The sequence below is a fragment of the Rhinopithecus roxellana genome, chromosome 4 (assembly GCF_007565055.1).
Source record: "Rhinopithecus roxellana isolate Shanxi Qingling chromosome 4, ASM756505v1, whole genome shotgun sequence".
NCBI classification, from domain to species: domain Eukaryota; kingdom Metazoa; phylum Chordata; class Mammalia; order Primates; family Cercopithecidae; genus Rhinopithecus; species Rhinopithecus roxellana.
In genome coordinates, this window is record NC_044552.1 from 135,637,426 (window position 1) to 135,664,140 (window position 26,715).

Here is a 26,715-nt window from a genome sequence, read left to right on the forward strand (position 1 = left end):
TTATTTCTGAGGGCTCTGTTCTGTTCCATTGGTTTATAATCTCTGTTTTGGTACCAGTACCATGCTTGTAGTATAGTTTGAAGTCATGTAGCATGATAGCTTTAGCTTTGTTCTTTTTGTTTAGGATTATCTTGGCTATGTGGGCTCTTTTTTGTTCCATATGAACTTTAAAGCAGTTTTTTCCAATTCTGTGAAGAAAGTCATTGGTAGCTTGATGGGGCTGGCACTGAATCTGTAAGTTACCTTGGGCAGTATGGCCATTTTCATGATAATTGATTCTTCCTATCAATGAGCATGGACTATTCTTCCATTTGTTTGTGTACTCTTTTATTTCGTTGAGCAGTATTTTGTAGTTCTCCTTGAAGAGGTCCTTCACATCCCTTGTAAGTTGGATTCCTAGGTATTTTATTCTCTTTGTAGCAATTGTGAATGGGAGTTCACTCATGATTTGGCTCTCTGTTTGTCTCTTATTGGCGTATAGGAATGCTTGTGATTTTTGCACATTAATTTTGTATCCTGAGACTTTGCTGAAGTTGCTTATCAGCTTAAGGAGCTTTTGGGCTGAGACGATGAGGTTTTCTAAATATACAATCATGTCATCTGCAAATAGGGACAATTTGACTTCCTCATTTCCTAATTGAATACCCTTTATTTCTTTCTCTTGCCTGACTGCCCTGGCCAGAACTTCCAACACTATGTTGGGAGAGTAGTGGTGAGAGAGGGCATCCTTGTCTTGTGTCAGTTTTCAAAGAGAATGCTTCCAGTTTTTTTCCCATTCAGTATGATACTGACTGTGGGTTTGTCATAAATAGCTCTTATTATTTTGAGATACGTTCCATCGATACCTAGTTTATTGAGAGTTTTTAGCATGAAGGGCTGTTGAATTTTGTTGAAGGCCTTTTCTGCATCTATTGAGATAATCATGTGGTTTCTGTCATTGGTTCTGTTTATGTGATGGATTACATTTATTGATTTGCATATGTTGAACCAGCCTTGCATCCCAGGGATGAAGCCAACTTGATTGTGGTGGATAAGCTTTTTGATGTGCTGCTGGATTTGGTTTGCCAGTATTTTACTGAGGATTTTCGCATCGATGTTCATGAGGGATATTGGTCTAAAATTCTCTTTTTTTGTTGTGTCTCTGCCAGGCTTTGGTATCAGGATGATGTTAGCCTCATAAAATGAATTAGGGAGGATTCCTTCTTTTTCTATTGGTTGGAATAGTTCCAGAAGGTATTGGGGGAACCCGCCCCCAATATTTCAATGCAGGTTCTTTCTATTTTCCATAAGTGTTGACTGGCTGAGAAATAAAGAGAAAGAGTACAAAGAGAGGAATTTTACAGCTGGGCCACCGTGGGTGACATCACATAACCCCCGTATCGGTAGGACCGTGATGCCCACCGGAGGCTCAAACCAGCAAGTTTTTTATTAAGGGTTTCAAAAGGGGAGAGGGTGTAAAACAGGGAGTTGGTACAAAGATCACATGCTTCAAAGGGCAAAAAGCAGAATAATGATCACATAGCTCTGAGGGAACAGGACAAAAGGCAAAACAGAACTACTGATAAGGAACTGTGTTTAACTGTGTACATATTTTCTTGATAAACATGTTATACAACAGAAAACAGTGTTTGAGAGCAGAGAACTGGTCTGACCACAAATTTACCAGGGCGGAGTTTTCCCCACTCTAATAAGCCTGAGGGTACTGCAGGAGACCAGGGCGTATCTCAGTTCTTATCTCAACCACCTAAGACAGACACTCCAAGAGCTGCTGTTTATAGACCTCCCCCCCAGGAATGCATTCCTTTCCCAGGGTATTAATATTAATATTTCTTGCTAGGAAAAGAATTTAGCAATATCTCTCCTACTTGCATGTCTATAGGCTCTCTGCAAGAAGAAACATATGGCTTTTTTTGCCCGACCCTGCAGGCAGTTAGACCTTATGGTTGTCTTCCCTTGTTCCCTAAAAATCACTGTTATTCTGTTATTTTTCAAGGTGCACTGATTTCATATTGTTCAAACACACATGTTTTACAATCAGTTAGTACAGTTAACACAATTATCACAGTGGTCCTGAGGTGACGTACATCCTGAGCTTACGAAGATAACAGGATTAAGAGATTAAAGTAAAACAGGCATAAGATATTATGAAAGTATTATTTGGGAACTGTTAAATGTCCTTGAAATTTTCAAAATTTATGTTCCTCTGCCGTGACTTCAGCTGGACCCTCTGCTCGGGGTCCCTGACTTCCCTCAAGAGGAAGGGATGGTACCAGCTCTTCTTTGTATCTCTGGTAGAATTCGGCTGTGAATCCGTCTGATACTGGACTTTTTTTGGTTGGTAGGCTATTAGTTATTGCCTCAATTTCAGAGCCTGTTATTGGTCTATTCAAAGATTAAACTTCTTCCTGGTTTAGTCTTGGGAGGGTGTATATGTCCAGGAATTTATCCATTTATTTTAGATTTTCTAGTTTATTTGCATGGAGGTGTTTATAGTATTCTCTGATGGTAGTTTGTATTTCTGTGGGATCGGTGGTGATATCCCCTTTATCATTTTTTATTGCGTCTATTTGATTCTTCTCTCTTTTCTTCTTTATTAGTCTTGCTAGTGGTCTATCAATTTTGTTGATCTTTTCAAAAAACCAGCTCCTGGATTCATTGATTGAAACCCTGATATAAATAGATGTGCTATCATTCAGAGTTTGTTGTTTCACTGAAAGGGAACAGGCAGAGTGGATTTAGCCTAATTCTCAAGGGTGCTAGGACTTTCAGAATGGCAAATGAACATTGGCTTCAACTTCAGATCACCAGCTACATTAGCCCCTCACAAAAGAGTCCACCTGTCCTTTGAAGCCAGGCATTGACTTCTCCTCTTTAGCTATGAAAATCCAAGATAGCATCTTCCAATAGAAGCTGTTTTGTCTCCACTGAAAAATCTTTTGTTTAGCATAGCCGCCTTCATCAATGATTTTAGTGGGATCTTCTGGATAACTTACTGCAGCTTCTCCATCAGCACTTTATGCTTCACTTTGCCGTTGTATGTACTGAGATGACTTCTCTTCTTAAATCTCATGAACCAAGCTCTGCTAGCTTTTGATTTTTCTTCTGCAGCTTCCTCACCTCTGTCAGCTTTCATAGAATTGAAAGGAGTTAGAGACTTGCTCTGTATTAGGCTTTAACTTAAGGGAATGTTGTATCTGATTTGATTTTCTAATCAGACCACTAAAATTTTCTTCATATTAGCAATAAGACTATTTTGCTTTCTTATCATTTGTGTGCTCACTGGAATAACACTTTAAATTTTCTTCAAGAACTTTTAAGCTATTTGGTGCAAGAAGCCTAGCTTTCAGATTCTCTGGACTTTCAGAATGCCTTCCGTACTTAGCTTAGTCATTTCTAACTTAGGATTTAAAGTGAGAGATATGCAGTTCCTCCTTTCACTTGAAAACTTAGAGGTCACTGTAGGAATATTAATTGACCTAGTTTTCATATTATTGTGTCTCAAGGAATAGGGAAGCCTGAAGAAAGGGAGAGAGAAAGGGGGAATGACTGGTCAGTGGATCAGTGAGAAAACACCCAACATTTATTGAGGTTACTAATGTAATTGTCTTGGGGTGCCATGGCAGAATGTCAGAAGGCTGTGGTACCCCAAGATAATTACATTAGTAACCTCAAAGATCATTGATCACAGATCATGATAACAGATGTAATAGTAATGAAAAAGTTTGAAATATTGTGAGAATTACCAAAATGTGATTCTGATGCTGATAGACTTGCTTGATACAGGTTTGCTACAAAGTTTCCATTTGTAAAAATTGCAGTATCTATAGGGCAAAATAAAATGAAGCACAATAAGAAAAGGTATGCCTGTATCTATTAAGTGATATAACCCTAGCCTGAAGAAAAATAAATTTTTAAGTAATCATGGACATGTGGTATGATTGTATATCTTTGGCCACAGGTGATATAAAATAATTTTTGAATAAATTCCTATTATCTCCACCAAGTATAAGAGTAGAAACAGGCTATGATTGTGGGCACAGAGGACAGAGGACGTATCTGAGTGGGGATTGTCAAGACCTGAAGCCTAGGCATTCAGTACTGTTGAAATGATCAGAGAGACATTAGATACCAGAGTAGGGAGAACATCAGAAGGCTGGGGTATTGGCGGATAACGGAAAGAGGAAGGATGTCATATGTCAGAACCTGCTGTGGAGCACTGCTGGGCTAGGGAAGAAAATGGGTCTCTAGGAAAAGGACAAGTGACCAATGTCCCATGGTCAGACAGTTGAAGGCAACAGCAGTAGCTGTTGTGACCCACACTGGGAATTAGATCTTGACTGTTGAGACACATTAGGCTAATGAATAGCATGGAGGTTAGGTGGGCAGTGATCAGGGTAAGCAACAGGTTTCGAAAAGACTTGTTATTAGCATGTTGTGTGTTAAGGTGACCACCAGCATGTAGATCAGGCACTAGGATGAAGAGTGGGCCTTTGGATCAGAGGAGATTTAGTCTGAAGCCTTTCTGTGCTCTGAATTGTACTTTTGCAGAGGAGTTGACTTAAAGTTTTAGGATGACTGTGGGCACTGGGCGGCACCTAGGCTTGAATCAAAGCTCCAATGTCATGATGTTTCTGAATTCCAACATTTAGAAGTTTATCAAATGAAGCTTTCGTATACCATTCAGAAGAGTTCTAAGGTGAAGGTGGAAGGACATGGACAGAGTCCAGAATCTAACAATGAATAGCTAATATTTATTCAGCACTCGCTACATCAGGTACTGTTCTGGTTGTATTACATGTACTGCTTTATTTATTCCTCCCAAAAAATCCATTTAGGTGATGGACACTGGCACGCAGATATTCTATTTAAGTAATAAGACAATAAGAAGGACTAAATATGATGTGGTTAGGCATAAGATTATGATATTTCCCAAACTCCAGCAGTTCTGGGTACTAAAGTTTATCTTTAGCCTTCCTTATTGTTTTATGGTCCATGACCATTTGTTGTTGACGTATTTAACACATGCTACTGGTCATGCACATTCCTGATGGCTTAGGTTCGTAACACCTGTCTGTGCTTCTTCCCAGACCACTCACTTTGACTGGTCTCCTTTTCTGACTTTCCATAGGTCTTATTGTCTATACATATTTAGTCACTTGGCTATATTCCTTCTTCCTTTTTTATACTTTTTCAAAAAAGTGTTTAATATGTGTAAAATTTTCCCCATTAACAAGCTTTTACAGGTCTGTATTGCTTTTGTATCTTACAGTATTATTGTAAATAATTCAGCAATTTGCATAATACCTTTCTTGTTGTAATTAACTGTTAAGAAACTGGTTGTTTTTACATATTTTACAATGTATGAAATGATTTTTTTTTTGATTTTCACAGGGCAAACTCAGAAAATGAATCTTTTCCAGTCAATAACAAGTGCCTTGGATAACTCATTGGCCAAAGATCCTACTGCAGGTAACCCTGATTTGTGCCTGAATTGTGGTAGCTGTGTTAATTCCAGAATTGAAGATTTGCTTAAAATATTTATGTGGAGCTCAATGGTTAACATTGTATCTACGTGAAATTTTCAAAGGCCTACTCAACTGATTAGGGCTAAATAATCAAATTGCAATTAGTCCACTTCTTACCAGTTAATTCTCATGTATATTTAACATCTAGTCAGCTTTCTCTTACAGTATGTGTGGTCCTGATATTATATTAATAACTTCTGGATTAAAACCTACTGTGTACTCCTGTTTCTCTGGCATGTAGAAAAAAACAAAATACCTTTTCATTCAACTATTTATTTATAAAATGAAGACTTGATTTTATGCTTCCCTTTGGGATACATTGTCATTCAACTTGTAATATTTTTTGAAAATAATTGTAATATTTATATATAATTTTATAAGTATCTTAATCTTCATCTTATTAAATTATTGATACAAACCAATTGTTCTTCCACTGTATGTTTTCAAATTTGATTGGCTTTACTTCATATATGTATTACATACACATATATTTAACATATATCTATATATACAGTTTATATATGTGTTTGTGCATATATGTTTACTATACGTTGGGCTTCCACCTGAGAATCTGTAGTTTTAAGATTAAATGAAAAACATTATTTTTTAGGGAAAAGTGAGAGCTGGACTAAAGGATGATTAGATCTTGATTCGTTTTGAATGCTACTTGCGAATGATTGAACTAGATGAGTAAATTCAAACATAGAGAAGGGTGAGTTTTTTCTTATGGTCGAAAACACTGGTTAGGTGCATTTATGAGACTAGCATTCAGCTCTGTGAATACCCTCTATTTTAGAGCTCCTGCCAGTTTCCACCTACACCATTCTTTGCCTTGCTCACTGTGTCCGTCATGCTTGCCTCCTTTCTGCTTCACACAGTCTAAATTCCTTTCCTATTTGTGACTGTTCCCTTAGCTTGGAATGCTCTTCTGATGGCTGACTTACTGTATACTGTGTCTCAGGAAAAACCACAGGCCTGGAAGTCTGGAGCATGAGTCATAGTTCTGCCTCTAGCTTTCTGACTTGGCCGGTCAGACTACTTCTCTGGTCTCATTTTCTTCATGGATAAAACAAATGAGATTCTAGATCAGTGGTTCTTTCTCAACTGGGGGTGATCTTAGTCCCCACTCCCACAACTCTCTTTACGTTTAACAATGTAAGCAATGTAAGCCAAGACACTTTCTGTTGTCTCAACTGTGTGTGTGTGTGTGTGTGTGTGTGTGTGTGTGTGTGTGTGTGTATGTATGTATGTGTATGTGTATAGTAACTGTCATCCAGTGGGTAGAGACCAGGGATGGTACTATATATCTACAGTGCACAGGACAGGCCCTCACAACAAAAGAATCATCTAGTCTAAAATGTCAATAATGTAGAAGTTGAGAAACCTTGATATAGATCTATGGTCCATTTCTCTTTTTTGATTAAAATGTAAACATTTAAATTACTTATTTCTCATGGTTAGTGTTATTTAGGAATTATTAAATAAAATGTATTATTTAAATACTGTTTTTCAGTAATATTTGGTGAGGATGTTGCCTTTGGTGGAGTCTTTAGATGCACTGTTGGCTTGCGAGACAAATATGGTAAGTAAATACCTATATGCATAGTATTGTGACAAAACTTTTACTGAAAGATCTTAAAAATACAAAACATACCTACTAAATTTTTTGTCATATCCTCATTGTATAGATGAATTCCTTTTCATTTCCAACGCCACCCGCAGAATCCTTTAGCCTATATTTCCTCAAATGTCTTCTAATATCCCTCTTATCTAGTTCGTATTACACATACACTGTAATTGATTCCAAAATAGTCATCATTAAATGTATTGCTTATTGTGTCATTCTTCTGTCCAAGAACCTTTGGTGTTTTATTGCTACCTGCCTTAGCCAATTTCAATTCCGTTGCCTCCAGTTCAAGATTCTGCCTGTTGGGTCTTTATTAATGCAAATTTTATCTTTTCGGGAAGAGAGAGGGAGAGGGAGAGGAGAGGGGTTTAGTTTTTAAGGAACTGGCTCATGTGTTTGTGGGGCTGGCAAATCCACAGGGCAAACAGGCTGACCTGAAACTCAGGCAGGGTTTCTATTTTAGTCTTGAGGCTGAATTTCTTTTTGCTTGGGAACCTGCAATCTTTTCTCTTAAGGCCTTATATTGACTTTATGAAGCCTACCCACATTGTAAAAGGTAATCTGCTTTATTCAAAATCTACTGATTTAAATGCTAATCACATCTAAAAAGTACCTTCACAACAATGTCTACACCTGTGTTTAACCAAATGTTAATAACTGGGTGCCATAGCCTGGTCAAGTTGACATATAATGAACCATCACATTATCCTTCTTATGTGTTTTATCCCAGCTGATGTCTTTTAATTGGCATGTGATTGATTTCTGCACATTGCTTTTATTAATTTCATTTGACTCAGTTAAAATCATAAGAGTGTATTTTGGTCCATCTTTGAATTCCCACTCTTCTGACTTGCTGTGTAAGGAATGTGTTTTGACCTCCTATTGTTAGGGATACCTTTGAAGTCCTTTTGACGTTTTATTTTTTCCTCTTAGTCTTATCTGATCTAGAATTCAGCAAAGCAGTTCATGTGAGGGCTGGGAGGAGCTGATAACTCCGTCTCTTCTTTCCTTTGGCATTGCTGTATATTGCTGGTGTGTTCATACAGGGCAAGAGGAGTGGAGGGTCTTTACGATTTTTTTTTTTTTTAGTTGTTATCTCTTTTTCTGTTCCACTGTTTCTGAGGTTATGTTATACTTAAATCCAAGAACCCATACATGTTCCATCTCACTTATTGGGAACTTCCAGCTTAGTCTTTTCTCTTCCATTTATAGCAGGTTCAGTTCCTCTGCTTTCTCTTACTTGTAATACCTGCTTAGAGCTGGAGGTAGTTGGGCAAAAGATTATTTTTCCTGATCATTTAGACTCCTGCTACACACTTTTAGATCTTTAATAAACAGTTAAAAATCTTTACACATTTGATTTCAAAAGTAATGCATATACATTGTAGAAAATTTGGAAAATACAGAAAAGCATAAAGAAAATAAAAATTGTTGTTTTCAGAGATAACTTGGAGGTAACCACTGTAAATATCTTGGTATATATACTTCTAGACTGTATTTGAATATGTTTATATATATTAACTAATATTTCAAACACAGAATTATACTTCTGTAACTGAGTCTTTTCTATATCCGGTATAGCTATGCTGTGGAGCAGTGTCTAGACCTCACGATTCCATCTTGTCTGACTCAGTGTAGTAGCATGCCATGTGCTTTCTGAATAGCTAATATTTATTCAGCACTTACTGCGTCAGGTACTGTTCTGAGTGTATTACATGTACTACTTTATTTATTCCTCCCTAAAAAAATCCATTTAGGGACTTGTGTAGGCTGTTGAGTCCTCTGTTGGCTGGCTGCCCAGGTTCTCATCCATGACACTCTGCTTACCCCTTCTGTCTGGGACATTGTATCCATGCCATCTGTGGCTCATACACTGGTGACTCTTGAATTTCTATCTCTAGTTCAGACTTCTGTTCTGAGCTTCAGATCTGTGTATTCAGTTTCTACTGCACATCTTCACCTCAGTGTTCGACAGTCACTTCAAATTCAGCATTTCCACACCTCAGGTTGCTACACCCACCCAGCAAATGTATGCCTCCTAGTGCATTTCCTTTTTTGGTGAATATAGCACCATCCATTTAGTACCTAAGCCAGACACTGGGGAAATTCTAAATGTCTTCCTTCTTTCTAGTTCCCCACATCCAGTCAAGTTGTACAGTTGTATCTAATCTGGCCCATCCTTTCCATTCTTACTGCCCAGATACTTCAGATCTTTAATTTTACTCTGCCTGCAAAGTTTTATTTCTTTTCTTAGTAATCACCACTCTTTTAGTCTTACCCTCCCTCCAGTCCATTCCCTATCTTGTTGCCAGTGCGATCATTTTAACATGCATATTTCTTAGCAGGACATACAAAATACTTTTTAAAAAGTTTATAAACTTTTTAAATTTTTGTGATGGAGTCTTGTTCTATCACCCAGGCTGGAGTGCAGTGGTGCGACCTCGGCTCACTGCAACCTCTGCCTCCCGGGTTCAAATGATTCTCCTGCCTCAGCCTCCCGAGTAGCTGGGACTACAGCTGCGTGCCACCATGCCCTGCTAATTTTTATATTTTTAGTAGAGATGGAGTTTCACTGTGTTGGTCAGGCTGGTCTCAAACTTCTGACCTTGTGATCCACCTGTCTTGGCCTCCCTAAGTGCTAGGATTACAAGCATGAGCCAGTGTGTCCGGCCACCAAAGACGTTGAGAACTATCTACGTAGCTACCTGACCTCATCTGCTTTTAATTTTATTTATTTTATCTATTTTTTTACTTTTTACTCTACAGACCTAGGAACTTGAGCTTTTTAAAATTTTTGTTAAAATTAATGTTGAGTTACTGGTTGTTTCTCCTAAGCCCCCTGTTGTTTTTTCTTCTCTCTTCCTTTGCACTTGCTATCTGGGTCTCTCTCCCCTGTCTGATGACCTGGTAGACTCCTATTTCTTCTTCAGAAGGTTCCCCTGTGAAGCTCTTCCAGACCCTCCAAGCAGACTCAGACAGTTCTTTATCATGATTCACACTGCACCTCTTAAATCTTGAAAGTTGTATTATAATCCATAACTCCACACCAGAAAGTTGCTAAAGGCAGCAGAATGGATCCCTAGGACCTAATATTGCATCAGGCATTTATGAAGTACATGCTGTTGAGTGAATTTACCCTTTGCTCTCACTGTCTCAGGAAGGGGATTTCCCTCTCTCACATTAATTATTTAGGTCTCATTTTATTTTCCTTAAAAAATAGGTTAAAATGGGGAGAAACTAACTCTTAACTTGAAAAACTCCAGTGCTCTTAGAGGGCACCTGCACATTTATGTTTCTTGTCATGGCAGGAGCCTGAACTAACTAATGGCTAAGTAACTCTTTTAGCTTTATTGTCAGCAGCTGCTGTGAATTTTTACCATAGTTTTAGGGCAGTGAAGTTACACTTTAATTTCAGGTTGAGGATGTTGATCAAGATGAAAAATTAAATCGCTGATACTCTCTAATGAGAGTAAGTGAGCTTCTGTTTTCAGAAGTGAAGAATAAAGGGAAGGGTGAAGAGAAATACATTAAAATACATTTTTCTTGCATATTTAAAAAGTAACATACTTAAAAAAAATATCTACCCTTTTGACTATAGGGCAGGAATTTTTAGCTATACAGAAGCATAACTGTCTGCTTAGGATTTTTAAAAGATAATTTGTATTTAAAATGACTGAAAGATTATGTTGATATAGTTCAAGCAAGTCACACTGCATTAAATGACGTAGCAAATAAAACCCCTGTGCCAGATCAGTTCTCTTTCTGGGGAGAGCTGAATGTTGAGTGAGAAAGGATCACAGCCAGTAGGTGGCAGCCTACACTTTGAAATGAGAACATCCCTGTTGGCATCATTTTATATTCCATCAGAAGGTGGAATTTGAAGGATTGTGGGTTACTGACATAGGTTGTAAAGCTGAATACTACTTGATATGACAAAGAAGGAATTCCATAATTAGAGGCAATGCTGTAACGAAAGGAAGAGAGACATAAAGCATTTTGTATTCCAGACGATCCAGATGAGTGTGGATTTAGCCCCACTAAACTGCTTCTCTTCCTTGTCCTTTGATAGAACAAAATAGTATGAGTGCTTTGAAAATTAAAAGAAATAAAATAGTATGTCCTCATCAACACTGCATTCCAAATGGCAGCTTTAACCACTGTACATAATGAGAGGTACTGATTAGGAGCAACAGCTGGACCTCTGGGGAAGCAGGAAATGGGAGAGGGCAGTTAAAGGTAGTTGATTTGTAGGGTATGTGTGATTTTATGTTGAATGCCACACATGCTTTCTTTCTTTTTCTTTTAAGACGGAGTCTTGCTCTGTCACCCAGGCTGGAGTGCAGTAATGCGATCATGGCTCACTGTAACCTCTACCCCTCAGGTTCAAGTGATTCTCTTGCCCCAGCCTCCCAAGTAGCTGGCACTACAGGTGCCCACCACCACACCCGGCTAATTTTTGTATTTTTAGTAGAGACAGCATTTCACCATGTTGGCTAGGCTGGTCTCGAACTCCTGACCTCAGGTGATCTGCCTGCCTTGGCCTCCCAAAGTGCTGGGATTACAGGCATGAGCCACTGTGCCTGGTGTCACACATGCTTTCATTCAAATAAGTAATGAGACAGATTCCTCATGGCACATACAAAATTCACACTTATTGTCATTCTCAGAGAGAGAGAGAGAGAGAGAGAGAGAGAGAGAGAAAGAGAAAGAGTGTATGTGTGTGTGTGTGTTATTAAAATAAGATTTTGGTGTGTCAGGTTTAAGGTATGTTTGTAACATTATTCTATACTGATAGAACTATTGCCTGGTTGTGGTTCTTAGTGTATATTTGGCCCACTTATTGGAGGAAATTTAGGTGAGGAAAGGAATAGCTGAGGACCTCTTGAATTAGTCTACAGGCCTAAACATCTGCCTTTTCATGGGACTTGATGTTTTTCCATTACTGTATCCATTCCTTTACACCACAAGTGTGGCCTGTCATAGCAGCTTGGGAAAACTAATATAACCACTTACTTGTTTTCTTATGTAAACATCACTGAAATTGTATAACCAGATACTTTAATACACTGAAGTCAGGTTGGAAAACTAGGACAGGCATTGGGTGAAGGCAAGTTTTTATCTGTAATATACCAATATTTGGGAGTTGACTTTGGACCTCAGTATCCTCATCAGTAAATTGAAGGGAAAGGACCAGGTGGTCCCCCGGGATTCTTCCAGTGCATACATTTAGGTAATCTTTATGGTTTTGTTTTTTAAAAAGAGGAACACAGTTTTTTCATGCTTTGATTTCCTTTACATTTAGAGGTTTTTTTGAATATAGTTGTTATAGCATTTTGGAACCATGGGGTACCTTAGGCATTTAATTTTTTTCTTAGGATGTCCCTTTTCCAGCGTAAGTTTAATTAAATTAATTAATTAATTAATTAATTTGAGTTGGCGTCTCACTCTGTCACCCAGGCTGGAGTGCAGTGGTGAGATCTCAGCTCACTGCAACTTCTATCTCCCGGGTTCAAGTGATTCTCCTGCCTCAGCCTCTGAGTAGCTGGGATAACAGGCATATGCCACTGAGAATGGCTAATTTTTGTATTTTTAGTAGAGATGGGGTTTCACCATGTTGGCCAGGCTGGTCTCGACCTCCTGACCTCAAGTGATCTGCCTGCCTTCGCCTCCCAAAGTGCTGGGATTACAAGTGTGAGCCACTGCACCTGGCTGCTTTTCCAGCATAAGTTTTAAATTTAGGGTTTGTAAGCAAAATCTTTGCTCTTATATATTTTTTGTGAATTATGAAATTAATGTCTTTAACAGAAAAAGTGACCTTCCATTATATGTTCTTGTTGCAAAGAAAGGATTACTTGGGTGATACTCATACTCTTGGATTTAGTGTCAGGGTTCCATTGTAGAATGGCAGTCTGTGAGATGGGGGTTTGATCTCTGGGTTGTTGAAACTAATTTTATTGAAGAAAAAAACAGGATAAAATTCATGAAAATTCCTTAGGGAAATTGAATATGTACATGATTTATTTCCCCTATTAAAGTATATATATTTATGACATATAAGCAGATTGAATACCAGGTATAGACTGTGAGATGTCTAACTGAGGAATTCGGAGTGAAAACAGGTATTAATAAGTTGGTGTGTATCTGGTTTTCTAATATATTTATTAATATTTTTAAAGGATTGTTAGTAGCTTTAAACTGCTCTTGATATTACAAAGTTCTTTTGTTTTCCAAAGGTGCACATGTTGGCAGAACTAGATGAACATGTTTAATACGCCTTTCTTTCCTCACAGTGCTTTTTTCACAAACATTAAATTTATTTCTAAAAATCTATGGTCAAATATACATAACATTTACTGTTTTAACCATTTTTACAGTTCAGTGTTATTAAGTACGTTCATGTTGTGCAATTATTCCCACCATCCATCACCAGAACTTTTTTCATCTTACAAGACTGAAACACTATAACCATCAAACAATAACTCCTCATTTTCTCTCTAACAGTCCCTGGCAAGAACCCATTCTACTTTCTGTCTCTATGATTTGACTACTGTAAGCGCCTTATGTGAGTGGAATCGTATAGTATTTGTCCTTTTGTGACTGCCTTATTTCATTTATAATAATGTCCTCAAGGTTTATCCATGTTTCAGCATGTGTCAAAGTTTCCTTCCTTTAGGCTGCATAATATTTTGTTGTATGCATATACCACATTTTGTTTATCCATTCATTTTTTGATGGATATTTGGGTTGCTTCTGCCTTTTGCCTGTTGTGTCCTAAGACTGCTATAAATACTGACGTGCAAATATTTGGTAGTGTCACTGCTTTTTTAATTCAGGAGAACAAAGTTGGAGGACTCACAGTTCCTTTCTTCAAAACTTACTGCAAAGCTATAGTTATCAAAACAGGCTGACAATGGCAAAAAGACAAACATTGACTAATGGAATAGAATAGAGAACCCAGAAATAAATCCTTGAATATCTGGTCATTAATTTTTGACAATGATGCCAATACCATTCAACAGGGGAAAGGACAGTCTTTTCAACAAATGATGCTGGGAAAACTGGATATTCACGTGCAAAAGAATGAATTTGGACCTTTATTTAACACCATATACAAAAATTAACTCAAAATGGATCAAAGACTTAAATGTAAAACTATAAAACTGTTAGAAGAAAATGTAGGGGAAAAGCTTCATGAAATTGGATTTGATAATGAATTTTTAAATATGACTCTAAAGGTATAGGCAACAATAAAAATAGATAAATTGGACTGCATCAAAATTAAAAACATGTACTTTGAAGGACACTATTAGCAGGGTAAAATGGCAGTTCACAGAATGGGAGAAAATACTTGCAAATCATGTATCAGATAAGAGATTAATATCCAGAATATATAGAGAACTTCTAAAACTCTACAAAAAAAATCAATTAAAAAATAAGCAAAGGACTTGCACAGACATTTCTCCCAAATTGGTAATTTATATATAAATTGACAATATATAAATTGCCAATATATAAATTACCAATGAAAAGATGCTCAACATCACTAATTATTAGGAAATGCAGGTCAGTACCACAGTGGAATATCACTTCATACTCATTAGGATGGCTTAAGAAAACAGGAAAGAACAAGTGTTGCTGAGGATGAAATTGGAATCATTGTGCATTGCTGGTGGGAATGTAAAGTGATGCAGCCACAGTGGAAAACAGTATATTAATTCTAAAAAATTAGAATTTCCATATGCTATATGCAATATGCCTTTCTTTTTATCTCATTTTAAAAATCCAGCTGAATGAGTTAATATAGAAAATGGAATGAACATACTGATGCATACTTCATTTACTTTAGTTTTTCTTATTTATTGCTTTGATGACCTTTTGTGATTTTCCAAATAAGGATTTTAGACACTACTAAAATTAGAATGGGTACAAATGGTCACTGTATTTTAATTTCTCTAATTTATAACACTGACCTCTCAGAACTTTAGTTCTATATGACGTGGATATAGACTATATAAGAATTTATCAGTCTGTCAGCACTATTCATTTATTTCTCTATTTATTTGTTTAAGAGTCAGGGTCTTGCTCTGTTGCCTAGACTGGAGTGCGGTGGTACAATCACACTTCACTGCAGCCTTGAACTCTTGGGCTCAAGCAATCTCCTGCCTCAGGCAATTCTCACTGTTGGCCTCTTGACCAGTGGCTTAACAAATATCATTTAAGAAAATGAGATATTTAATATATTTTGTAGGATATCAGAGCTGGGGAGAAATGGAGGGTATATCTAGTCTAGTGGTTTTCAACTGCTGGTGATTTTGGCAATGTCTAGAGGTATTTTTGGTTGTCATACCTTGGGGGGTACTATCTGGTGCATGGAGACCTAGAATGCTGCTAAACATGCACAGGGCAGCCACACCAAATAACTGTCTGAACCGAAATGTCAATACTGTTGAAGCTGGCTGGGCATGATGGCTTACAGTTATAATCCTCATGCTTTGGGAGGCCAAGGTGGGAGGATTGCTTGAGGCCAAGAATTTGAGACCAGCCTGGGCAACATAGCAAGATGACCCCCACCCGTACAAAAAATTAAAGAAAAAAAATAACTGAGCAGGGTGGCACACAGCTATAGTCCAACTGCTTCGGAGGCTGAAGCAGGAGAGCCCAGGAGTTTGAGGCTGCAATGAGCTGTGATCCTACCACTGCATTCTAGCCTGGGTGATAGAAGGAGACCCAGACTCTAAAAGAAATAGTGCAGACAGGCTGAGAAACTCTGATCTATTTCCATGTAATGTGGACACTGAAATTCTGAGAGGTGGCGTTGCTCAGTGGCAAGTGGTCTAGAGCTCATGCTTCCTAAAACCCGGTTCAAGGCTTTTTGTACTATATATTTTTCCCTCATTTATAAATGAGCAGCTAATTTATGTAAAAACATAAAAATAAGGAATTCTAATTAAACAAAGCTCATGGGTTTTGATTATTCAAGAAATAAGAAGCTAGCGATCAGAAACCTCTATTAAAAAGTTTGAAAAAAATCTATTTTTGTGATTCTCTTGTGAATGAGATTTTCTGAGTGCATTAGGTTATTCTTGGGTTGGAACTACTGCTCTAACCATTGTTTTCAACTTAATTGATTAAACAATAAATGTTAGAGCTGCCAACAGGTGTTCTCTTTGACATTTTAAGCATCAGTCAGAACGTAATGACCTTAAGCCAGTTTTTCTCTTATTTGACAATGGCATGCTTTTAAAAAAGTTCCAATGTGAACACAAACAGGGGCTTGGAAGATATGCTTGGATTAAGGTGAACAAGGAAAAATGGGATTATAGGTAATTATTGTCAGAAAGTATAAAGTTGATTCATGTATCTTTTAAGCTTCACAAGAATTAGAAAATGAGACCATGTATATTTTATTCAGAACAATATGTATTAAAAAAGTAAAAGATCTTTGTTTTATATTGTCATTGTCAAATATGACATCCACATCCTCAAGCCACACATCTACGTAATATGAAAGATGTTGCTAAATTAGCTTCCCAAACCTGATTCTTAGTCTTCTGAAAATTCTCTTCTAGACTGATACCTTTAAGAGGGGGATGAACCTAGACTTTTTTTTTCCCTTCAGTATTTAGAATTTCTTGAATTAGTACACCCTAGATATTTTAATTGTTTTATTTTTGACAGCTCACTTTCTACTTTTTGCACATCGAAGCCAGTGAATTTTCTTTTCTTGTGTATTTGGAATTGCTTATTTTCTGATTCAGTTTTAATTTTTGGATTACAAGGCTTTTCTTTTTGTTTTAAACTTCCCATTTCAACCATAGGTCATGGGGAAATCTATGTACATAGTTGAAGTTTATTTTATTGAGTAATAAATATTAGATTATAAAATCAAATAAAATACAAATATATATTGAAATTTTAAGAGAGTTTAACATAATATGTTATCCACTAAAAAGATGAATTATGTTAATCCTAAGATGAGTTATAAATACTGTCTACCTATTATTGCTCAGGTTGAATGTCAGGTAATGTGTAACTTCCTGCCATTCCTAGGTATAGCTGACACATACATAAAGGTAGATTAGAATATAGAACTATTAAGTACTATAACTGTATATTTAGCACTTTTCTTTCAGATCTAATAATACCTTTTAGAAGGCCATAGGAGTCCCTTTGGGACACAGGAATAGGAATAAAAACATAAAAATAATACAAAGTTTCAGATTTTTAAAAATTTGAAAAATGTAGTAGTGCTTATCCTGAATCTCTCTATTCTTCATGCTTTTGATTACCATGCTGCAATATTGGCTGTGTTGGGGGAGGAGGAGTGTTGAAAAAAATTTTGCTTTTGTGTTTCCTTGACCTAACTTTAAGACTATTAAGTTTATTTATCTTTTGTCAGAGTCATGTTTCTCTTTTTTAAAGAAAAACCACATGCGGTGAAGGAATTAAAAATGGGCCTGCTGCCACTGCTATTTTAGAGATTCTTAGAGTAGCTTAGATCAGTCCAGTTATGAAAAAATTTTTTTCTCTTTCAAACGGTGCCGCGTATTCCTTGATTTCAATTTCTCAGAAGTCTGGGAGATTATCAGTGTAACATTTCTACCAAATTTCTCAAAATTAAAAAAAAAAAAATCCAGTGAAGAGTATCAATAAATACAGACAATTTAGATTCCTAAAATTATCAAGGCTGAAAAAGGATCAGTATAACAATTTTATGGAGCAGTTCAGATTGGTCAGTATCTGGGGATGCTTGTATTCTCCCATCCTGTTTTGTTCATCTTAAAACAGATCACAAAGTCTGTTAAATTTCAACTGCTCCTCTTTCTAGGAGTTGCACGCATGATAATCATAGCAGCTATATGGCAGCTTCACGTTGACACTGTGCTCAGACATTGAGTTGATATTGTCACTTACTGAAGTCACTTAACTGTCTCAGGAAGTTTGAATCTAAATGTGTAGGTTATTACACAGCAGTACATTCTGTGCCTCTAATTCTGTCTTGGAAATCCACTGTTATCGCCTTAATGCAGTTATAAAGTCACATAATAATAAAGTTCACGAGGAAAAAATATTTTCCAGTCAGACTAGGAGGAGCCAATAAAAACAGCTCTACGTGGAGGACAGTGTTAATGTCATTTGCCAGATATTTGTTGAGTGAGACTGCCTATGCAAAAGTCATGGAGGATTAGAGCACAGTGCTTTGTTTTCTGTTCCCATTTAACATAGATGAGATTTCTCGGTTGCTTTGATTGGCAGAGTTGATGAAGGATCAGTTAGGTAAAGGTTGGCAATGCCATGTACTAAGAAGTCACTTGTGAAGCTTGTTGGACAAAAAGTTTTCAGTTTCTTGGTGAGCAGCTACACCCAAAGGCAGATTTAGCAATGAAATGCTTGACCTTCTCTTGTGGCATCCTGCCATCCCTCCCCTATAGATCGTCTGGCCACCAGCCAGAAGTGGTGGCATCGAGCCAATCATAAATTAGTCAAAGGATTCTTATTCTGTAATACTGGCTCTTGGAAACTCTAGTAATCTTTAGTAATAAGGAATTTCTTCTCAGTTTCTGGGCAGGGTGCTCATTTAACCCATCTTTTCTCTTTTCTGGTCTTTGCCAGCTTGGAGTCTAGCCGAAACAAAGAAACTTGTTTCTAAGCCAGAAGGAAACACACAAACCTAGTAGTCATCCTTAATCAATATCCTACAGACAATGAATTGGAGCATTTCCTTCTTTAAAAAAGTGGAGGTTCCTCAAAACTCAAAAGGAAACTTGAAATCACTTCAGGGAACATCTTAATTCTGTATTCAAAGGCAGAATTGCAGCATATTAAATGGTATAAGCCCACGGATTTATTCCGATCTAAATTAAGCACTGATAGAATGGATCTGAAAAGGAAAACTTACCGTGTTCTCAACAAATTCGTAAGTCCAGTCAGGCAACTCAGACATTTGCATGAAGAAGGCACTTTTTCTTTTGTCAAATAAAGATTCTGCAAAGTTTCTGTCCAAGAACTCTTTAGCTTTTATAGTATATAATATGTCAAAGAAAGTTACAACTCTGATTACAATGCATGACTCTTTATATGAAAAGAGAAAGTTTGATATCTTGACATACATATAATGCACTAGTTGTGTTCTCTGTAATGATTGAATTAATCCTGCAATTTGCTGAGGGTGAATCAGGAGGGGGACCTGGATCTAGTGGGAACTTCCAACCTACCCAGCCTCTTCTGATTTCTCTTAGACACTTGTAAGCAGAATTTGAGCCAAATAGTCTCAGTGAAGCATTCCCTTCATTCAGTTCTGGCCAGATTAACTTAATTTGCCCTCATTTCTAGCTCACCCTCTTTCTTTCTTAAAGCATGAAGTAGAAGGTAGTTCATGAACCAGCTTAAACTCCCATTACATTTAAGTATTTCAGTAAAGTAAAATTTCAGTAAAATTTGTTCCCAATTTTACCAGTCTGAGTGATACTAAGCTGCACAGTATTCATTTTACTAAGGGAACAACAGCCAAGTTACTGCATGGTCTTTCACTGTTTAAATTTTCTTGTAGCAGTGTAGTGCCACTGCTGTTGTTATTTCCATCCCACCTTTCATTTTCCCTAGAATATCTCCATGTTCCAGGGAAGTACAGGATCAGAGAATAGGCAGCGTTCTTTCTGAGAGTTGTGCGTAGTTACATAATGTATTAGGATTTTCTTGTCCAGTTTTATTTTTGTAGATCCCCTTCTGCTATTATTTGTGTCTGTTTTGGTTTCCAATTTCTGTCGAACTGCTAAGGGATATGATCCAGCTGTTAGCATTTGATGTGTTTTCTCCCTTCAACACCACATGGACTCCATCTTTCTCTTGTGAATCCCTCTTGTGGAGGCTTTAGCAATTAGTTGGGCAGAGTCTTGCCTTGCCTGTCCTCTTCTTTATTGTGCACAGCCATGAGTGGACTGTTGTCCAGCCTCTGCAGCATACACACAAAAGCCTGTGTCGATAGTGCAGTAATATATGAATCAGTGGTCCTTGCCTTTGCTAACATTGTGGTATCAGGAGTGCTTGAGGGGACTTTCCCCCAAACCACCTCATGCATACATCAAATCTAAGTAAAAACAATGGGCTTGCTGTGAACATGTAAGTTTCACACAAGCCCACTGGCTTTTGTTTCCAACTAGAATGGTTCTCTAAGCTCCTCTTATATAGATATTTTGGAGCTTCTGCTGCCTGGCAACTCTATCAGTTTTATTTGGTTGGATCAGTTTTATAGTTTCTGCAGAACTGGAAGCTGGCCATTTAAAATAGCCCTGGTTCCACTCACACATGTGATGGGATTGCTGGACCAACTGTTCACAAGTTGTGAAGAGATTACAAGACAGTAGTGGGCTGAAATATGCTCTGTAGAGAAAGGCTGGTGTTGACTGATACCATTACCACATTGACCAGTGGGTACAGTAAGTAGGTAGTTACTGTTAAAGTGTAATAAACACCACCAGGCTTTGTCTAGGCTAAGGCACTTCTTTAGTACGCCCTGGGGTCACTTGGGTTATTTTCCTGGTTACAGAGACCAATTTATTAGCTCTAAGAGCTTGTTGGAGATGCCATCCTAGGAAGGTATCTACCTTCCTAGGATGTGTGTGTGTGTGTGTGTGTGTTTGTGTGTGTGTATGTGTGTATGTGGAAAAAATATTTGAAATGGGTTTCAGACAGCTACAACGCTGTTTGCTTCACAGCACTGCTTCCCTCCCTTGCCCATATGCTGCAATACTGACATGCCAGTCTCACCCCAAGAGTTACTGGTTTGGAATGTGGCCAGGGTGTTGGAGTTTTAAAAGGTCCCCAGGTGTTTGAAATGTGTAGCCAAGTCTGAGGACTACTGCTCTGAAAGGTACTAAAATTTTAAAGATGTGGTCCCTGCCTTTAGGGAAATCACAGTATACATAGGCCAAAGCAAAATTACATGGAAGTAAAATAACAGCGTAAGAATGAAATAACAATATAAAATGGTAAAAATAGTGCCTGGTAACTTTGTTTCTTTTATTTATGCTAGAATTTAAATGGCAGAATTAAATTGTGCATTGAGAATTTTGATAGAAAATGGCAGCTGAGACTTCTGGAAAAAGAAACAATTGAACATAGGCATCTACTTTTGTTCCTCCCAAAACCCCACTAAAATATCAAGGGATCTTCTTTTGGAAAGGCCTAAATCCTCAGGGATGGGGAGAATGGGACTGGAAACAACCTGAAGAAAATGCTGGAAGCTGGAAGGTAAAGGGCTTAGGAGGCTTGGAAAAACAGAATCTGGAGTGGGCAGTGGGGCAGCCAAGAACCAGCCTGGTTTACATCAATGAATTGCCCAAAGGCTTAGGAATTGGCAACATCAAATATTTCTGGGAATAGGGATGAATGGAGTGGGGCTTTAGAACAGGGAGAATTGGTTGAAAATCTTTTCAGGAGCCCCTCAGATCTCTAGCTTCTCTCTACCACCTGGAAGAATCTGGAGGTTCATTCTCCAAGGAGAATGTATTAAAATACATCTAGAGGGAAGGAAGGCTGGGAAATGTAGTCTTTGTTCTGTGTGGACATGTGCTCAGCTAAAGCTCTGAGGTTCTGTTACTGCAGGAGAAGGGAAGGATAAATATTGGGGGACAATTAGCAGTTGGTACTGTGCTTACCTACACACATATTTGCTACATAAACATAATATTGATAATGATATTGATGGTAATAATAGCAGCAGCAAACTCTTAGAGTGCTTTTTAAGTGCCCAGCACTGTTCTTAGAACTTCATGTATATTAACTAACCTAATTCTCACAATCCTGTAAAGTTAGTTCTGTTCTTATCCCACTTTGCAGATACAGAAACTAATGTACAAAGAGGTAAAATAACTTCCCCAAGTTTCACAACTGAAACCAGGCCTGAGTCCTCATCTTTCTGGGATTAAACCTGACATCGTGATTAAGTTTGAAGAAACTGATTGCTAATTAATGTTGTTCATTGTATTGATTTTGTGTTCTCTTTGAAGAAAATAGTAGTGATGTATGTGCTCAATAAATACAAGGAGTTACTGCTATTTTTATAAAATTATTTTATGTTTGTACAAATTCAAGTTGCATTAGAATACAAATAATTTATCCTTTGATGTCTATTAACTTTTTATGTTTAAAAGAGGTTCATGGCCGGGCGTGGTGGCTCAAGCCTGTAATCCCAGCACTTTGGGAGGCCGAGACGGGTGGATCACGAGGTCAGGAGATCGAGACCATCCTGGCTAACACGGTGAAACCCCGTCTCTACTAAAAATACAAAAACTAGCCGGGCGAGGTGGCGGGTGCCTGTAGTCCCAGCTACTCGGGAGGCTGAGGCAGGAGAATGGCGTAAACCCGGGAGGTGGAGCTTGCAGTGAGCTGAGATCCGGCCACTGCACTCCAGCCTGGGTGACAGAACGAGACTCCGCCTCAAAAAAAAAAAAAAAAAAAAAAAGAGGTTCATACATTTTGAAGACTATCACAGAAGGTGGTAAGTGGAGTGATTAAATTGTACTTTAAAACATAACTCTGGCCACAGCATAGAGAAGCTGAGACTAAAAGCAGGGAGACGGGGGAGAGGTGATAACTGAGTCCAGGGGTGTGACCTTCACTGTGCATCAGAAGCCTTTGGAATGCTTCTTAGATCATAGAATGCTGGATTTCACCCTCAAGATTTCTGATTTAGTAGGTCTGAGGTGGGTCCCAACAATCTTTACTGCTAAGAAGTTTCCAGAAGCAGCAGCTGCTGCAGGTCTGAGAACCACAGAACCTATCTGAGAGGTAATGAGAGTCTAAATTGTGGTAGTGGAGGGGAGGGGTAGATAATGAGGCATCAGTCAGGGAGAATTGACAGGACTGTGATTCTTTGAAGTTGAGGTGAATGGAGAGGCAAGGATCCAGAGCAGTGGTGAGGTTACACATTGAATGAAATTCCTTTTGGGTGTTGCAATTAGGAGGCCATTGGTACTTGCTGACCTCAATAAAAGCAATTTTCATGGAAAACTAGGGTCAGACATAGATTAGAAAACAGGTTTTGAGGAGATAGGTTAAATCCTATAGTATATTGTAGAATACCTTTAGATTTCTTTAGTTCTGAAATACTTGATTATACTCTGTATCCAAGCTTATTTTAGCAGGCCTTCTGATTTTGACCAAACTAATGCTTCCATTGTCTTCAAGATACTTTCTGACTTTCCACTCACCTTTTGCTTAAAAATGAACCTGATGTTTTTAAGAAGTGTCCATATCTACTGTATTTCAAGTGAAACTCATCCTTCTGCATATATGCTTCTTAGTTTCAGATCAGTGTAGAAACCTTTCTGCTTGCATTTTCTTCTGTATGGTGACTTTTGAGCTCTTTCTCTTAGATCTTGCTTTTGGATCCTCAAAACAGCTCAGATTTAAGACATCAGAGCTATCAAGCTCTGCTGGTTTTACTTTGGGGTTTCTTTCACTGTTGTTCCCATTGCCACTATCATAGTTCATGCTCTCAATAGTTTTGTTCTGAATGGTTATAGTAATTATCATGAGTCTTTGTTCTCACTCTCCTTCCTAGTCTTATTTAATTTAAAAATATCTGTGAGATTGGTTCCTCCAAATAAATCTTTGATAATAATACTTCTTTGCTTAAAAATCTTCTCAATGTTTAATAGTAAAGTCCAGTTTTCATAGCTTAGTATAAGACTTTTGTTTTTAGCTTCAAGTTTTTTCCCCCATATTCTTGGCTGCACCCACACTACCCAGCAGTTGTCTCCAGTCTTCTCTGTCTGTCTGCCTTTCTTATGCTGCTCTGTCCCTCAGAAAGCCCTCTCTTTCCACTTCAAATCCAACCTCTATTCTGGACCCTGCCCATCTTCCTTATAGCCTTTGCTATCTAGAATTCCTTTTAACTATTGTCTATTTCCATCTAGTACTGTACCTGTAACTCATTATACTTATTTTCAACCATGTATTTACTTATATATAACATTCACTTTCTTATCTCCCACGATGCCCATAATAGTGCCAAAAACAAAGATTAGTTGAATGAATGAAGAATGGGAAACCAGTTTTGATTTAGTGCAAATAAAGGAAATAAAATGATTCATTTAACTGATACAGTAAATATATTACATATCAGTGAATGACTTCTAATGGAATTTTCTAAAGCTAATATGAGTGACAGTAGGAACCTCTTCTAAGTATAGTCAATCAAGTTTGTCATCTTTTTTTTGAGATGGAGCCTCGCTCTGTCACCCAGGCTGGAGTATAGCGGTGCAATCTCGGCTCACTACAACCTCTGCTTTCTGGGTTCAAGTGATTCTCCTGCCTCAGCCTCCCAAGTAGCTGGGATTACAGGCATGGACCACGACACACAGATAATTATTGTATTTTTAGTAGAGATAGGGTTTCACCATGTTGTCCAGGCTCGTCTTGAACTCCTGACCTCAGGTGACCAGCCTGTCTTGGCCTCCCAAACTGCTAGGATTACAGGCGTGAGCCACCACACCCAGCCTTATCTTTTTTGATTGTTCAGAAATCTTTTTTATTTAACTTCTTAGCTTTTGATTAAGTCCTAGATATTTCAGTGAGCTGAACACTGTTCTTAATATATGCGAAATGTCACTGTTATATTATGTTGTTTTTGACAAGCTTGTTAAGCATCACTTGGATGATACATGTGCATATACGTGTACTTATTCACACATGAATTCACATGTATTTTACCTAAGATTAATATGGGCCAACTGTGTTTTTATACAGTGGACTATTAGATGGACTAATGGATTCACTATCCTGATTAATGATCTGTACCAGTTAGTTTCTGCTTTTTGATACATGTCATTGATGTGTTTTCTGATTCTATTTTTATTTACTCATGGGAGTGTGAACTGGAAAAATGCTGTACACAAGTAATTAGATTGTAGAAGTGATGTGTGGGATTTGTTTGTTATAATTGATTTTAGATGAAGAAATTTAGAGCTAGCATAAGAAATGATGATGTTGTAAGTTATGAAAACTAGAAAACATTTCGGATTTAGACTATAATGATATTATTTAATTTTTAAAATTAACTTTCTGTTTGTTTGTTTTTTTGGCCAAACATTAATCATCTGGGGCTTTTAAACTGTATTGTGTTTGGGACCATATTAAGGGTTGTAATTATGGTGTCTGTGTTTAGCTGTGCCTGTATATGGGCCTTGCATTAGTTCCAATAGCAGTGAGACTCAGATATTTTGAAAGAACAATATCAGATATAGTTAGTGGATATTGCTTATTTTCTGGTTAAAACTGATTCTTCATTCTCTTGAGCTTTATTTAATTAATAGGTCCTCAATTTGGACTTAGAATTTATTTAACATCAACCTTCTCTTGTTTGCAAAGGGGAAAGCTCATTGATTTTTCATGATTTGTCATATTGTTCCCTTTGTTTCTGAGAAAAGGGCACCAGCCTATTTAGATAGGGAAGTTTAGGCTATTTATAAAGCTGGGCAGGTTAATTGAAATTGACAGCTTGATGGGTGCAGCACACCAGCATGGCATAAGTATACATATGTAACAAACCTGCACGTTATGCACATGTACCTTAGAACTTAAAGTATAAAGAAAAAAAAAAAAAAAAAAAAAAAAAGAAATTGACAGCTTGGTAATGTCCTCCTTGGTGAATGACGCACAAGGGTTTTAGATGATGTTGGCATGCTGTTTTCACTTATAGTCAGGAGTCAGCTGGAAGAATTTGTGTGCTTTGAGTTCTGGTGTTGACGTAGGTACTGGGTACAGATATGTTTTAGGAAACATCTCATTTCCATATAAATGAAGGAAGATTGAAAAGAAAAATTTAGATGGCTTGCCCTTAAATTGAAGCTGGTATCACAAGGATGATGAAAATACTCCTTTTGATTTTCTGGAAAAACAGCTTTGGTTGTATTCAAGCACTGTGGAGTCGTTACAGGTTTATTCAGAAATATTTTTGTATTCTTTTTTTTTGGAATCTGTTTATTCAGCATCAGCTATGTGTGCATTAATTTGAAAAACTGCATTTTTATTGTGTATTCCTCCAAACTCCAACTTAAATATCTTAGGTTTTAGATTGTTCCATTTAAGAAATTTGTACAGGTACATAAATAAACTTGATTTTAATAAAAGAAGACTGAAATAGTTTTTCTTTCTTACATGACAAGACTGTTATTCTTTCTTTTTTAAAGACATAGTAAATATCAGTTTGCCTGAAATGAGTTTTTGTGTTTTTCTCTTCAAGTATCACTTAAAGGAGAGGCTAACAAGCTTAAATAGTCACTTAAAGGAGAGTCTAATTTAAGCTTAACTAGTTATATAGTCATATTCCCTGAAACCCAAACATTCAGGTCATAATTATTTGTTTCATTCATGACAGGGTGATTTGCAAAGTACAGAAATTTTCTCTCTTAGAATCACAATAAGCATGCACAGAAGCAAATTTCAGCTTACAAAAGTTAAGAAACACTAGTGGTTAATTTATTGTTAGTTGTAATATATCTTCTGTGGGCCCATAGCCTTATTAAAACTAGCACTGGACGATTCCTGAAGATATCTGGA

At 37.4% G+C, this 26,715-nt stretch overlaps 1 protein-coding gene across 6 annotated transcripts in view; it reads left to right on the forward strand.

Annotated features, from left to right (window-relative positions):
- The window catches only part of BCKDHB (branched chain keto acid dehydrogenase E1 subunit beta), a 289,273-nt gene that overhangs the window by 14,457 nt on the left and 248,101 nt on the right, over window positions 1-26,715 (forward strand). For all 6 annotated transcript variants that reach the window (XM_010388536.2, XM_010388534.2, XM_010388535.2 and 3 more), the window contains exons 2-3: window positions 5,392-5,469; window positions 7,039-7,107. In XM_010388536.2, coding sequence (XP_010386838.1) covers window positions 5,392-5,469; window positions 7,039-7,107 — 147 coding nt within the window. The remainder of the gene's footprint in view (window positions 1-5,391; window positions 5,470-7,038; window positions 7,108-26,715) is intronic.